Source organism: Chiloscyllium punctatum, chromosome 12 (genome assembly GCF_047496795.1).
Source record: "Chiloscyllium punctatum isolate Juve2018m chromosome 12, sChiPun1.3, whole genome shotgun sequence".
NCBI classification, from domain to species: Eukaryota; Metazoa; Chordata; class Chondrichthyes; order Orectolobiformes; family Hemiscylliidae; genus Chiloscyllium; species Chiloscyllium punctatum.
Window position 1 is genome coordinate 20,865,796 of NC_092750.1, and position 16,273 is coordinate 20,882,068.

Here is a 16,273-nt window from a genome sequence, read left to right on the forward strand (position 1 = left end):
AATGTAAAATTTGGCTTGTCCCGGGTGAGTACAGTTTCGACTAAACTAAGTGTGTATCTTGTATTCAGGGAGAATTCCTGAGCTCAGATTTAGAGTGTCTGTTTCCCAGTATAGGGACTCAATAAGCAGATAGGACGAGGGATTGGCAAGTTCACCAGGTCATGTGTTCTTCGGAGTTGCTGCTGGGATTCGGGCGGTTGTAGTTGGTTCAACAATATCCTCACCTCTGGAGCCCAGTCCCGCTCCCTGGAACCAGATAATGGTTGCGCACCATCGATTACGGCGATTAATGGAGTTTAGTTAAACAGTTGAAATAAGGTCAATTTGACTAAAGTTATCACTTAAACAAATTAATGTTTTACAATGCAGATCCTCCAAACACTCTCTGAATTTGACGACTGTTTCCTTTGGATCTATATGCGACGTCTCACCCTCCTTTAAAACCACACTAGCTTCAACTTGATCCTTATCAATAAGGAACATGTGACCGGGGGAAAAAAGACGAACCCTTTTCCACTCTGTGTTCTAATGGTAAATAGAAATTAAAATGGTATATAAGGGGGAAAGCCGTAATTTAATTTGGGCCTGGTTTATAATACTGTTAGATCGTGTAAATTTAATGCAGAGGAGATGCTGGTAGCCTATGAGTTTATAATGATAAACCCGGGGATGTACGATTGCTGACGGCAGCCTTGGACTCGTTTACCTCTGAGCATGTAATTGGGGCAACTGTTGGCAATTTTAGACTTTTTTTTTCTGGGACACAACAAATATAGCTGCTGCCTCATCACTTAGACTGTTAGGCGGTTTGGAAACCTGCATTGTTTTCTTTTCCCAACGTCTGAGTTCTAGCTGGGTTTGGAAAAACCAACTAAAACGGAGTTCTCGGTTTAAGGACTGAACTTTAATCCAGCGAGCTTTCTTTTTTTAAAAAAAAACACTGGTGGAAGTGCCCTCCTAATACAAACTGTGCCAAATGTAAGCTGCTCTCTCAAAACTCCCCTGACCCAACAGAAAACGGTTTCACATTTCACACCAAGTTAAGCCCCATAGCTGCACTGTCATTAAGAACCCTTGTATCACTTTTGCAACGTTCATCTCTGCTCTGTTTACTTGGTGCAGAAAACGTTTGTGCATGCTCTTGTTTGCTGTTACTTGTTCTGTTTTGCTAATTGTCTCAACCTCGTTTACCCATTGCTCCTATAGTCATTGAACTACATTTGATTTTTGGTTATTAGATTACTTAGTGTGGAAGCAGGCCCTTCGGCCCAACAAGTCCACACCGACTCGCCGAAGCACAACCCACCCAGACCCCCATTCCCCTACACTTACCCCTTCACTTAACACTACGGGCAATTTAGCGTGGCCAATTCACCTAACCTCCACATTTTTGTTTTAATTGTGGGAGGAAACCCACGCAGTCACGGGGAGATTGTGCAAACTCCACACAGAGTCGCCTGAGGTGGAAATTGAACCCGGGTCTCTGGCGCTGTGAGGCAGCAGTGCTAACCACTGTGCCACCATGTAATGTGTTTTGGTGATTGTTTTTTTTTAAAAAAAATTCACCACCTTGTTTTCAAACCTTTTCTGTAACCTCCTGCACACCTACAGGGTGCTATACTCCCTTCCAATTCTGACCTCTGCATTTTACTCTTTCAATTTTAAGCTCTAGAATTCCCTCTTTATTTCCCCTTTCCCTGTTCCACCTCAACCTATCTCTGACCTATTCTGCTCTAATATGTCCTTCTGTTCAGTAATAAATTTAATTAATTTTGTATATAAGAATTTAACACCAATTCCTAATTGCCCTCTGAGCAGTTAAGAGTGGTACACATGGCTATGGTTTTCAATTCACATGTTGGTCAGACCAGGTACCAATGGCTAATTTCCTTCATTAAAGAATACTAGTGAACCAGATGGGCCTTTGAATGATAAAGGCTATACAATCACTACTATGTCAACTTTGTAATTCAGGAACTTTATTGAATTCAAATGAGACCATTTGGCTTGGTAGGATTTGAATCGATGTCCACAGCTTAAGCTTGGGATTCTGTTATTAAGCTAGTGCCACCATATTCCCCCCTCTCTCAAAAGTCAAATTGTTAAAGGGGTTATTGAAACAGAGTTTCAACTTTTAAAATTCACTTTGTGGGACGTGGGTGTTGCTGGCTGGCCTGTCTCTAGCTGCCTTTCGAACCACTGCTGCAGTTCACCTGCTGTGGGTAGACCCACAATGCCATTGGGGAGGGAATGGCAGGATTTTGACCCAGTGACAGTGAAGGAATGCCGATCTATTTCCCAGTCAGCGTTGTCAGTGGCATGGAGGGAAACTTGTAGGTCATGTTCCCATGTATCTGCTGCAATTGTCCTTTTGGATGGAAGTGGTTGTTGGTTTGGAAGGTGCTGTCTGAGGAGCTTTGAGTTTCTGCAGTGCATCTTGTAGATGGTACACACTGCTGCTACTGAGCGTCGGTGATGGAGGGAGTAAATGTTTGTGCATGTGGTGCTAGTCAAGAGGGCTGTTTTGTCCTGGATGGTGTCAAGCTTCTGGAGTAGTGTTGGAGCTGCACCTATCTAGGCAAGCAGGGAGTATTCCATCACACTAACTTCTGCCTTGTAGATAGCAAACAGGCTATGGGGAATCAGGAAGTGAGTTTCTTGCTGCAGTATGCCTAACCTCTGACCTGCTCTTACAGCCAGTTCCCTTTTTTTTTTCAAAACTCTCTATTTTTGAATCTGTGAAGAAGGGTTTTTTTAAGTCTCTTGACTTATCCCATTTTGGACTGAACCCATTGAGAGATTTCTTTCCTGCTGAGAAGGTAATTAGATTCCCTTTTACTTCTGATCTTTAAAGCTTCCAATGGCACTCAACGTCCCAAAGATTCAAACAGGGAATGGTTCAGTACTCAGTAAATTCATGCTGAGCAGTTATGTTGTCAGACAGACTTGGGTCACGGACTTCTTCCTCTTTAATGAAAAAGTGCCTCCTTCTACAAGTCTAAGTAATTCAGTGTTCTGATCCATGGTTAAGACAGGCTTGTGTTCAAAATCATGGAATCTTTTGGTTTATTTGCTCACTAAGTCCCTGGATCTCTCCCTTGCTGTTTCTTAGATTAAAATTTGGTGGCCTGGTCCAGGATTAAAATGCTGTATGTAAACAAGATAAATTGCCCTGTGTTCATACACTTTTCTATTTTAGTCCTTGAGGTATTGAATAAAGATTTAGCTGGCTTCCTTTCATGTAGCCCTTATGGTCACTGAGAGTCACTTTTTCAAATGTTTTTAATGTAAAAAAATCAACAGAAGGATGTGCCAAGTTCTCATTTGTTTGGAAATTCCCGTGGTGGAGAAGCAACTTTTTCCTTTGCCACAGATAATGGGTCAATAGTTTATAAATGTCTGATATGCTTTTCCAAAAATTATTCCAAACTAAGTGAATTAGCTTTGTTTGAAGACACTACGCAGTGCTTAAATATGGCTCAACACTCGATTGTCCCAATTTAAGGGAGTAAGGAAGGAGAAATGTTGAAATGTGATTGTAAATACCAGTTGATTGACACACCCTCTGTGCCGCTGTGGAGCAATAACTGGATTGTTTGTAAAACTTTGACCCATATGTGTCATTTACCTACTTGTTGGAATCTGAACTCATAAAAACTGGTCAGAATCTACAGAGAGTGAGAAAAGGCTTAGAGTGCACCCGAAGCTCTAAATTTATAAGATTAACTGAAAAGTGAGTACCACCTTTCTTTTGATTCTGCTTTCTCATTTTGAACTATTTATGTATTTTGCTCCATTTGAATTGGAATGTTGTAGATTTTTATAAAACTTTCCTTTGATTTTAAATTTTGATCACTTCCCATACAGCATTGAGATTTCTGCTTCCCCATGATGGGATGTGGGGGTTCACTGGGAATGCCAGTGTTTGTTTCCCATCTCTAATTGCTGTGAACTGAGTAACCACCTGAACTGCCCTCTGAAACAGAGTCAACCACATAGCTGTGGATCTAGTTACATGGGGGGCAGACTGACTAAAGACATATTCCCTTAACTCAAGGGCATTAGTGAGCTACATGAGGTTTTTGTCCTCTGTGTCTAAAAATACAGAATTTGAAAGCTAATTGAAATTGAATTGATTTTAAACCATGTTCTTGTAACGTTAGTCTGGACCTTTAAGAATTTCCAGTCTAGTGAGATTATTACTGAGCTAATACTTATTTTGCTTGTCCACATATGAAATAGTTCTATGAAACCATTTTCCTTGAAACATAGTATTAAAACTTGTCACTTTATACAAATTTCAGAGTTTCCCAGACTGTGTGGATCATGGTGCCCAATAGGTTGCAAACTCTAAGGCAGCATTGGCTGCTGCAGAGCTGGAACACTGGTCAGCAGCAAGGCCTCTTGTGTCTGTTTTTCTGTTACATCCTCACATTTTTAATGGTCCCACAGTTTTCTCCATTTTCTGTCCTGGTAGATGGTTACAGTGACAAAGGTTGGGAGGCAATGCTTTAGAGTGAAGTGTGTATCTTGCTTACAAACTACATTTATTGATTTGTTAAAATGTCATCACAAGATGCAAGCTTTCCCCAAATTTATAATGAATCAGAAGTAGATTCTTTTGACCTAAAAGACTGGATGGGCATTGGGAGTGTTTTTTAATCCCAGTGTGGATGTCTATTTAAACTACAACATGCATTTACATATTGTCTACTTAAAATGTCCCAAGGAAGCTGAAAAGAGTCATCGTGAAACCGTTTTGATCAACCAACATAGGGAGATATTGGGGAAGATGAGCAAATATTTAGCCAAAGAAGTTTTATTTTGAAGGGAAGTTTTGAAGGTAGAGACAAAGGCTTAAGGAGGGAATTCCAAAGCTTGGTTTATTGCCAACTGAAAGCATTGCTACCAATGGTACACCAATAAACTTAATGTCTAAGAGTATGGATATGAGACTCATGGAGCTGGAGAAGGTTAGAGATAGGAAGTAGTGAGACCATGGAGAGATTCCAATAATGAAAATTTTAAAAATCAAAAATGCTGATTTGACCAGAAGACAATGTAAGTCAGGCAGCACAATGGATGCAGACTTGGTGCAAATTAGAAAGGAAACATTTGAGGTTTGGCATTTCCTGAAGCTTTAGGATGAGAGAGGATGGCCAAGGGTTAAATGGAAAGACCAATTTTAGAAGTAGCAAGAGCATAGGTGAAGGTTTTAGCTGAATTGGAATGAGACTCCCAAAAAGGTGGAGTTGGGCAGTTTTAGTGAAGGTAAAACTGCTTAGAAACTTGGATTTTGAAAGCCCTTATGATGGAGATCAAAATGGTGTTTCCCAATCCTGCAGAAAATTTCTGCTCCTCAAATACTGCACGCTGTCAGATAATTGAATGGGAGGGTCTGGAATGGTGGTGGTGAGGTGAAATGTTTTATGGTCAGTACCTGTGAGGAAACATGTCCCTGGGACGCTACTTGTAGGAGAAGACCAAGGATAGATCCTTTATGGACATGAGATTAGGGCATAGCAATTGACAAGGGGATTCGCTATCCTAAAGGACAGAAGCTAGCATGGGCCATACCATCCAATGGTGCTGGGAAACGTAAGAGGTTGCTGTTCAATCCTGTCCAAGACTACATCTGAATCGAGGCAAAACAAAGAGGCTGTTACTTTTTCTTTTAGAACCATAAAGGATCTCCTCTGTGAGCTCACTGCTTTGGTACAGTGACAGAAACCTGATTATTGGAATTTGATCATGAAGGGGATGGTGAAAATTACATCCTTTTGAAGAATCAAGGAAATTGGGTGGTGGCGGGGGAGGAATGGTTGTTTTCCAAAGTTAAATGGTGACCTGGTGGTTTTGAGGTGGTAATATTAAGGTTGTGGATATTCCTCTGAATTGTAACACTTCTTCTACAACAATGCATTAACTTTTGCACATGTATGAGTGTTGAAAACTGACTGGGACAAGGTGATAGTGGAGTTCAAAACTTTGCACTTCACAACTTGAATCCAGGTAAACATTCACTAATCAATCTTTTAATCTCTTATTTTAAAAAATTGGCAGGTTAGACTTTTGTGAAAGCTGAAAATGGAATATGCAAAGAAATCTCTCAGCTTCTTCTCTCCCAGTTCGATCTCCAGGTAAGATCATCGCTAATGCTATTCTTTAAGCATTGCTTTTCTCCCTGTCTCTTTGGATTGCGAACTGGCTTGTGGGGAATATTTGTGACCCTTCCATTTGTGGAACTACCAAGCCACTTGGCGAAAATGATATGTTGTTTAATTATTTGATCAAGAGGTTGTATTACTGACCCTCCAGGATAAACTCTAAAATACTTCCAAAGTTCTTGCTGAACAACATACCAGTCATGTTAGAGTATCCTGTGTACCTGCTGACAGTGAGTATAGTTTGCAACATTAAGCCATTCCAATCTTCCCACAGAATAGGGAGGTGCTATGTTTCACTCTGGTAGTGCATTGGAAATCAAGCTCCATTGTCTGTGGAGTGATTGCAAATGTAATGATTTTATTAAAAATTCAATATTTCTATTAACATTGTATGATTTTCAGACTCTGATTGACAGGATAGTCAAAATTTCCATTATAATAAATAGTCTGTCTTGTTAATCAGTACATGGCGTAGCTTCAAGTAAAGAATTATTCATTGTTTAACTGTTAGCTACAACTCTTGCCACAACACCTCTTTTCTCCCCCCCCCCCCCCCACCAACCGTTTCTGTTCACAGGATCTGCTGAGATGGTTCTAGTGCTGAACAGAACACTATTTCTTAGTCTTCCTTTTCCAGATGCTTTCACTCATTTGCAGGAGGAGCAGGGTGGCTAATTCACACTTCTCACAGTATCTGGCTTATTAATGAACAAGTTACAGCAACTACTGAAGGGAGGAGAAAACTGGTATTCTTCACACAATGGGTTTTGCTGCAGAACAGACAAGTTGCTGAGCTGGTGAAGATTTGATCGTTTCAAGCTATTCAGATACCTGTTAACTGATCACTAGTCCAGATTGATCAGTTCATTATTGCCAGCTGAATCTCCACTTGTCCATATCTTTGGCTCCAAGTTTGGCTGCACCTTCTCCTCCCGCTTGAACCAGTAGCTGTGCAAACAGTGCTCACAATGAGTTTCTGGTTACTTACTTTCAAAACCTTGCAGTAATCCTTCTGCAATAGTTGGTATTTCAAACTATTTTCTCACTTCACTGCACAATCAAAAATACAAAATGAAAAGACCCTCTTTGCAGAGGAAATGTCACAAATGTGCATATATATGATGTCTAGATTAATTCTGTCCTCTATGTTGATATTTTCAAACAAACCCTGACCTGTTTAAATGGTAAATTCTTACCTGGCATTTGGGTAAAATACAATTTCCTTTATCAGGTTGTCATTGACTTTATTGTATTCTCGCAAGAAATTGAACAGTTTGGTTTGTTGAGCAGTGCTTTGGAGTTTTGTGCTTATCCTCCAGATTACTATCATCTGTAATAACCACTAAATGATTGCAGCCATTCTCTATATATTTACTGCATGAATATTCTTGAATGTGTTACATCATGAACAACGATCATTTCAAGAAGCTGGTACCACAACAATGATCTCCCATACCTAATAGCACATGAAACCATATGGCATTCTCCCTCATTGCTTTCTTTCCATGTTAGACACAATATTTAAATTTGTGCTTTTCCACAGTTAAGTCTAAATAACCGGTTTGACTCTTGCCTAGACTTTTTTTTTGGTAGAAACAAAAATCATCTTTAAGTTGGCACCGTAGTTACACTTTTTCCTCTCAGTACCAGGGACCTGAGTTCAATTCCAGCCTTGGGTGGCTGTGGAGTTTGTATGTTCTCAGTGTCTACATGGATGCTCCAGTTTCTTCCAACAGTCCAAAAATGTGCTGGTGGGGTTAATTGGCCATGCTAAATTGCCCTGTAGTGTTCAGTGATGTGCAGGCAAGGTGAGTTAACTATGGGCATAAGGTGGGATGCTCTTCAGAGGGTTGGCACAGACTTGGTGTCAAATGGCCTATTACTCAGCTGTAGGGATTCTGCTTCTGAGTCATTGGCCTTATTCAAAATGATACTTCAACAGCTGACAAAGTGCTGATTGGTGCTCGTTCCTTCAATTTGAATGGTGTACCTTGAATGGGCCTACCTGAAAGATTTTCTTTTTCCATAGAAGCGATGCCAAGGTCTGTCTCTTGGACCATACCAGAAATGGACAGGAAAGCAAGACTTTCTAACACAAACTTTAAACTGCTGTTGCCCTGGAAACAAACCATTTCATTACTGTCAAGATTTGTACATAATTAAGCACAACGTGCTGTTGCTTATTCCTTGGTAGTTAATCCAGGAGAATCTTCCTTTATGACAGGAATATTAATGAATAGGTTGTAAAGACATCTGCTTTTTTTCTTCAAATAGGTGTGTTTCAGCTAGTGCATCAGCAACATCACAATTATTAAACTGTACTCCACAGCAAAGACCATTTCGGGTGTGCAACTGGGATCGGAGCCTCAAGAAGGGCATCATGGCGACAGGTCTTAGGGATTTAATGGACAAGGTGAACGTTAGTTTGTTAATCCACTTTTGTGACACTTTTTTATTTTTTGGTGTGGGCTGGCAATATTCATTGAGACACCGATTGCCCAAGCAAGTCCCAATTCTTCAGTTCACATTTTTAGTTTCTGATCCATACCCCAACAATGCGGATGCAATTTACTTGTACCAACTTCCTGGTTGTTTGTGCCACTGAAAGCTAGTCTTGTCCTTTTGTGCCCCCCTTCTCTTTTCTTCCCCACCCCCCCCCCCCCCCTCAAAAAAAAAAGGTCTGGAAGTGGATTGATTTTTTAAAAACATCCACATAAGTGGACCCTGAGTTGCCACACAACTGTGGTGAAAGTGTTCCTGTACTTGTGTAAAATGAACAATTCTGGGATTTTGATTTGTAACAATAAATGGTGTTTAATTCTGAGGTAGTAATGTTCGTAGATACTGTAGCCAGGTGTGATATTGGACAGTGGTAGGAGAACTCATCAAACCTTTAACCTAGATGGGATTAAACTGGTTGTGGAATAATCCCATGTATCCATTACTCCATTTTTGATTTATCTGTGAATAGGGACTCTGAAGGTGGTAGGTGAAGTCTAACTCCTCTGCAGTTGTTGAAGCATGATGGTTTAGTTAACTTCCAGTCAATTTTTGACTGTTCTCCCTTCCTAACTCCCTGTCCCAAAACAAAATGTTGATGGTGGGAAACACCATGGTATTGTTAAAGTTCTGATTGTCATAAGCCCCATTAACATGTTATCTGATGTACTAACCATTATCTGCTGACTGCAGTCCAGATGTTGTCTAAGTTCTGCCCTAAACTGGGATTGAATGGAGCTAAAGAACAGTGTTCAGTCACTGACTGACTGTTGCACTTGTTCTTAATCTTTTGAGGAATTTGAAGGTTCTTAAAATAGAGAATATTTGGTCCCCGAGGAACTTTTATGATTGCAAGTATATGATTCTGTCAACCATCTTCTGACTGTTTGACTCTAGCTACTTAAATATTTTCTATCGCCGTAATGCTGCTTGATGGGTGTGTTTGGTTGAAAATCACAGTAATGTCCAATAATTGCATTTTCCAGACATGAAAATAAGTGTTATGAAGTGGCTCTGGCCAAACCTGTTTCTTGTGGTGGTTGATTTGTACTGTTGCATTGAGAAGTTTGAGGTGGAAACTGTCCAGATTTAAATGTGTCTTTTTTTTTGCAATTAGGCTTACCTGGACACCTTTCCAGGAGAATCCAGTGCAGTTGTAGAACAGGCCATAAGACATGGCAACAACCACTTGAGATTTTCTTTTTCCACACAGTAAGCTGTTAGGATCTGGAATAAAGTACCTGGCAGGTTTAGTTGAGGGAGTTGAATGAGAAACTGAAAAAGAACCTGTAGGGCTGTGGGAATGGCAAAAGGGAAGGCACGCTCACCTTTCGGAAATTCAACCCAATTTCCTATCTGTGCTTTAACTACTGTTAACTTTCTAGAACCAGAATAGAAGTGACCCTCACTTAAATGAATTGCATCTTGCCTCACAAAGCAAATCTTAGCAGGACTTATACACTTAATGGTAAGGTCCTAGGGAGTGTTGCTGAACAAAGAGACCTTGGAGTGCAGGTTCATAGCTCCTTGAAAGTGGAGTAGCAGGTAGATAGGATAGTGAAGAAGGTGTTTGCTATGCTTTCCTTTATTGGTCAGAGTATCAAGTACAGGAGTTGGGAGGTCATGTTGCAGCTGTACAGGACATTTGGTTAGGCCACTGTTGGAATATTGCATGCAATTCTGATCTCCTTCCTATTGGAAAGATGTTGTGAAACTTGAAAGGGTTTAGAAAAGATTAACAAGGATGTTGCCAGGGTTGGAGGATCTGAGCTACAGGAGGAGGCTGAACAGGCTGGGGCTGTTATCCCTGGAGCGTCGGCGGGTGACCTTTTATAGAGGTTTACAAAATTGAGGGGCATGGATAGGATAAATAGACAAGTCTTTTCCCTGGGGATGAGAGGGCATAGGTTTAGGGTGAGAGGGGAAAGATGAGACCTAAGGGGCAACCTTTTCATGCAGAGGGTAGTGCATGTATGGAATGAGCTGCCAGAGGATGTGGTGGAGGCTGGTACAATTGCAACATTTAAAAGGCATTTGGATGGGTATATGAAATAGGAAGGGTTTGGAGGGATATGGGCCGGGTGCTGGCAGGTGGGACTAGATTGGGTTGGGATATCTGGTCAGCATGGACGGGTTGGACTGAAGGGTCTGTTTCCATGCTGTACATCTCTGACTCAAAGTAAAGCAAATTAGTGCCCATAGAATTTGACTGGAAGCCAAGTAACAAAACCCAAATGTGGAATAAAACTACACTGCAGATCTGTTGCAAATGTAACTAGTGATGCACAGTCAATTTTTGCATGGTTTCTTTTGAATATTGATGTAAAAGTTTGTTTGCTAGTGATTCCCAAAACTCTGGGTGGACTTCTCACAATGACGGTTACCTCTGATATAAAAGGCAATTGTTTTATCAGAATTTATGAAGTACAACTATATCAAATTACAGTCAACCAACTGGGATTATAGTCCTTAAGATCATCATCTTTTTTGGGAGGGTGCCAGAGAAGATTCCTTTTCACAGCCAGCCTTTTGGTCTCTGAATATCAGTTTGATGGTTTCACCTTTTGAAACCAAAGCTAATTAATCTTGTGTGCAGTAACATTTTTATTATTACTTAATGTAATGTTAGGTTTCTTTAATTGGGAAATAATTTGTGACCAAGCGTCTTTTGCCATCTTTCCTGTTGTTGTCACTGCTATCTAAAACAATCTTTCTCCTGTGTTACAGGTTCAAGATTCGTTACATACAACATCTAGTGCCTCACTGCTACTGGAAGAAGATGGGACATGCATTGAAACAGAAGAATTCTTTCAGACTGTACTTGATAATACACTCTTGATGGTGCTTGAGAAAGGACAGAAATGGACACCATCAGAGGTGAGGACTGTATTGTGTTTACTTGGTGGAACATATTTGCATTCTCCAATCTTGTAGAAGTATGTCTTTACCTCAAATGCTCTTCCAACTTGTTACTGATTCAGTCTGCCACAAAGCACAGCTCCAGTCTCAACTAGTCTAGCAGTTTAATGTCCTTCCATGTTTTGTCATGGCTGGAACAGGAGAACATGGTTGTATAGACTACTGTTTTAAATGCATACGGTACGAGTCCATAAGGGAACAGTTACAATTTGATAATCTTGTAATAATCCTGGAGCTTCCTTTTCATAAACCTGCTGAGAATTGCAATTTGTTTTAAAACAGAACGGTGGCTTTCACCTTGGATTCACTGATAAATTACGCCGAAGAAAAGATGTTGCCAGAATAACCTTTGATCTCTACAAAGAAAATCCTCAGGATTTTATTGGCTGCCTGAGCGTGAAAGCGACACTGTATGGTTCGTATTCCCTATCATATGATGTCCAATGTGTGGGAGCAAAGAAAATAATGAGGTAAGAAAAAGGAATTCCAAATTCAATCACTCGATGAATGATTCTTGTGTCTCTTTTTTTTGAGGGCAACAAATATCTTCTGTCTTTGCTTCCTTCATTTTTTTTTTTCAATGCCACTTCCATTACTTGGCATATAGTTCTCCCTTAATGAAACCTCCATATATTGGGTAGCTTTAGCTTAATCACCAAATTATTGTCTGATGCTTTTCTATCATAATTGCTTTACTCTATATAATCTGAGACCTAGAAACAACTGATGAAAATTTAAATGATGACACAACGGTTGAGATGAATGGCCTGTTTCTTCGCTGTAACTTTGTTGTGACTGCAAAGTTACAACTTCTATTATAATACTACCTGCTTGTTCCCAATCCCCTGCCATCTCCCATAAATTTGGGGAGATTTTCTTCACTCTAATCAGAAGCAAGAACTTCTTTTAGCTTCTACCTCACTCTACGTAATGTTTTTTTTCACACTGAAAAAGCAGCTTTCTGTTTAACTGAGTGACCTTTTTATTGGTCAGAGTATTGAGTCCAGGAGTTGAGGTCATGTTGCAGCTGTACAGGACATTGGTTAGGCCACTGTTGGAATATCGCATGTAATTCTGGTCTGCTTCTTATCAGAAAGGTGTTGTGAAACTTGAAAGAGTTCAGAAAAGATTTACAAGGATGTTGCCAGGGTTGGAAGATTTGAGCTATAGGGAGAGGCTGAACAGGCTGGAGCTGTTTTCCCTGGAGTGTCGGTGGCTGAGGGGTGACCTTTTACAGAGGTTTATAAACACATGAGGGGTGTGGATAGGGTAAATAGACAAGGTCTTTTTCCCTTGGGTGGTGGAGACCAGAACTAGAGGCCATAGGTTTAGGGTGAGGGGAAAGATATAAAAGAGACCTAAGGGGCAACTTTCTCCATGCAGAGGGTGGTACGTGTGTAGAATGAGCTGCCAGAGGAAGTGGTGGAGGATGGTACAATTGCAACATTTGGATGGGTGTATGAATAGGAAGGGTTTGGAGGGATATGTGCTGGCAGGTGGGACAAGATTGGGTTGGGATATCTAGTCGGCATGGACAGGTTGGCTGAAGGGTCTGTTTCTGTGCTGTACATGAGTCTATGACATTAAATGGAGACTTGGTTCCCAGAGTAATCCTTGCACTATTACTTGAATTTTATATAGTGCTGTCTACTTTCTAATGCCTCATTAATGTTTTTATTCCTGTTTAGGGAAGCCTTGCGTTTGACGATGTTCACAATGCAAGCTACAGGCCATGTGCTACTTGGAACTTCATATTATATGCAGCATCTACTGGATGAGGATGAAACACAGGCAGCAGTCAAACCTTTCTGTGCACTTGAATGAACTGTTTGCCAAATCTACTTATTTTTTTTTTCTACAAATGAACTTTTAACCACAACTCGTGTTTGCTACACTTCTGTAGCAACAGCATGAAGTTGTCCTGAAAGTTTGTCATTGCAATGTGTTTATGGTCAATTTGTGCATGAGTAGATAATAGCATCTGGGTTGATATGATATAAAAGTAAAAAATGCAGTAAATTACTTGCATCTGCTACTTTCAGGGTATTTTACTCTAATGAACTCTAATGTAACTGCTTTATTGCAGCAAACCTGACCAAGAGACTATACTCATGCAGGATAATACTGTAGTGGTTGGAGAACAGCTCAAGTGTTGTGGAATAATTGCAATACCGCAGGCTGCAATGTTCACCAAACAAAGCTACCACTTGTTTTCTGCAAGATATAGATACACCACCTAATGAGTGGGCTATTAATCACCTTCAGGGGCTAGTTTTATTGTTATACCCTCTGTAAGCAGTGACATTTTGAAGTGCCCACTCCTTGTACAATGCCTATGTCTATAGTAAAAGTAAACTTGTGTTGTTTAACGTGATAAATAATCTTGAGGATAGTCCAGCAAAACAGCACATCAGTAAAACCTGCAGACCATATTAATTTTTTGTTCTTCCCTGTCCCCACTTTTAAAAAAACCTGCAAAGGCAATGATTCAGCCACACTCTCTAAAATGAGAATGGCTAAATGACTATTTATGACTAAATTACTTAATTTATTCTTGACTGCAAAGTGGAAATATCACCAATTGATAGACTACAAGACTTGTCCAAACTATTTTCCCCATAACTCCTTTTTGAGGTTTATATTATAGAGATAACCGAAAACTAAATATAAACTGGCTACATCAGGGACCGGTCTCCCTTTTGTTTTGAGGAAGTAATGGCAATAAACATAAATAACCAGGAAGATTTGATTTTGGTGAAATGTGGCTGATCACTTTTTTTAAGAGATTGCATGCATATTTGTTACCTTATGCTACCTTAGCACTAAAGCATATGTATAAAATTGGCAGTTGAAATGAAAATGCTTGTAATTGCAGGATATCATTAAACCAAATCTTGACTGTATTGTGACTTGCTGAAAATAACTCTGACTGGTATCCTGAGTATTTTCTGTTTACATCTGCAACTTGATTCTAATCCACTTGGTTTCCCAAGGTTTGAGTTTTCTATTGTGCATAATTTCTGGTTTTGGGAAACTGACAGCAAAGTAATCAATTTGGTGTCATATTAATGTATCTGGAAATACACTGCTCAACACCAACATGCTATGCTAGGATGTGCAGAAAATAAACATCCAATTTCAGTAGGACACTTTTCAATCCTTTATTTCATTTGAATCTGGACTTGAGTTGTTTATGACTCTGAATTACTTCAGAAATAGTTGGTGTGAAATTTAGTAATGAACTTCCAAATGGAAATATCTAAATCTTGAATTATTTCTAGCACTGATACTTGGAACTTGGTATAGGTAAAGAATTCAACTTCTAGTTGTAAGCATTGCACTATTGTGTTTAAAGGTTTAACAGTTTTTCAAATGGAGAACCCACACAATCTTACAAATCCCATTTAGTATTTCACTAAGCAGATACATGGGTTTCCAGATATTTATTGAATGATGCCTTGGTTACCACTCCTCCTGTGGTGCTCCCAGGTGTTGTGGCTTTGTTTCTCTCATGGAAGGGAATTGGTCAAGATCATGTCGATTAGGTTTGTTCCTCCTTCCTTACAGAAAACACAAGTCCAGTTCTAATTTATTCCTCATTGCCCAGTATTTGAGACAAACATCAGCAAGTTCATTCCTGGCTTGGCAAAGAGAACCCCAAATGCATCATGTCCAAATACTGTCAGCTTAGTAGCAGCCTTTTTTGTGGTGGAGGACAGTGAGAAGCACAAGTCAAATTTGACTTCAGAACTTTTTGAATGCATTAAAAAGCCGAAGTTGAAATAGTGTGCCCTCTAGTGGAAGAATAACTAAATGCTTGGTTTGATGTGATGTGGAGATGCCTGAGTGGGACTGTTATCTAGATTAAACAATCTGATAAAATTGCCAAACTCTGAAGCAGTTAATAAGATCTGCATACTCCGTGGTGGTGGTGGGAAGAGGAGGAGGAGGAGAAAGAGAAAGAAAACATTTGTTTTCAAGGGGGAGGTCCTCTAGTAAAAAAAATCCAAGGGGTCAATATCCTGCTCCATCCCTTATGCTTCTGTAGCTCTTGAGCACGTTTATGATTGTCAGCACAATAAGTAAATCTCACAGCCCCAAATCTAAGTTGTTCCAGCACTTCAATCATTAATTCAGAGGTGTAATAAAAATCACTTCATAGCCTGAAAGACAACTATTAATAACCTAGTAGTGTTCTAATTTTTCACCTCCAATCTTAGTCTTCGTATATAGTAAATCAGCACAATCTTTTATTTTTAACCTGCATTACAGCATCTAGGACTTGAACCTGGACTGTGTGGCCACTTTGGAATATTATCCAAGTAGCAATGGCTGATTTATCTGATACTACTCAGCCAACTGCATCCACTGATATGATTTCAAAATCCCATGTGATTTCCATTTATCTTGCATAAAGTTCCTCCAATGCAGATGCATTGGAGGTGTATGTGTGTCAATGTTGAATTGTAATCTATCCCAAGAGACTTTCAGTTGAACAGTGGTTGAGGCTCTGATTGGATTTTTCCCTGTCTTTTTAAGAGTTATATATTGTAGTCTGGTAAGTAGAGGAATGAAACTTTTTATCTCCAAGCTGGGCAGCACGGTGGTTAGCACTGCTGCCTCAGCACCAGAGACCCGTGTTTAACTCCTACCTCAAGTGACTGGAGTTTGCACGTCCTCTGTCTGCG

At 39.9% G+C, this 16,273-nt stretch overlaps 2 protein-coding genes across 4 annotated transcripts in view; one reads left to right on the top strand and one right to left on the bottom strand.

The window, feature by feature from the left end:
• The first annotated feature begins 259 nt into the window (after positions 1–259).
• Positions 260–14,546, top strand: cidec (cell death inducing DFFA like effector c). Of its 3 annotated transcripts, none has more exons than XM_072582031.1 (6): positions 260–531; positions 6,064–6,140; positions 8,442–8,580; positions 11,394–11,543; positions 11,868–12,055; positions 13,274–14,546. In XM_072582031.1, exons 2-6 carry the CDS (start codon positions 6,088–6,090, stop codon positions 13,407–13,409), a joined length of 666 nt encoding a protein of 221 aa, XP_072438132.1. In that variant the 5' UTR covers positions 260–531; positions 6,064–6,087; the 3' UTR covers positions 13,410–14,546. The 3 variants fall into 3 exon arrangements, with proteins under 3 accessions (XP_072438132.1, XP_072438131.1, XP_072438130.1); XM_072582030.1 differs by lacking the exon at positions 260–531 and adding an exon at positions 2,708–2,819; XM_072582029.1 differs by lacking the exon at positions 260–531 and adding an exon at positions 3,641–3,733.
• LOC140483667 (mitochondrial mRNA pseudouridine synthase RPUSD3-like) overlaps positions 6,565–16,273 on the bottom strand; it is a 39,164-nt gene continuing 29,455 nt past the window's right edge. Inside the window, exons 10-11 of the mRNA XM_072582027.1 lie at positions 9,790–9,893; positions 6,565–7,115 (exon numbers count right to left, since the gene is read on the bottom strand). Of these exons, the coding sequence (XP_072438128.1) occupies positions 7,013–7,115; positions 9,790–9,893 (207 nt within the window). The 3' untranslated portion in view covers positions 6,565–7,012. The remainder of the gene's footprint in view (positions 7,116–9,789; positions 9,894–16,273) is intronic.

Excerpts from the sequence above, each read along its gene's own strand:
- cidec (XM_072582031.1), top strand. The coding sequence starts at position 6,088 with ATGGAATATGCAAAGAAATCTCTCAGCTTCTTCTCTCCCAGTTCGATC. Across the intron at positions 6,141-8,441 it reads TCTCCCAGTTCGATCTCCAG|GTGTGTTTCAGCTAGTGCAT; the intron begins GTAAGATCATCG and ends TTCTTCAAATAG. Across the intron at positions 12,056-13,273 it reads GGAGCAAAGAAAATAATGAG|GGAAGCCTTGCGTTTGACGA; the intron begins GTAAGAAAAAGG and ends ATTCCTGTTTAG.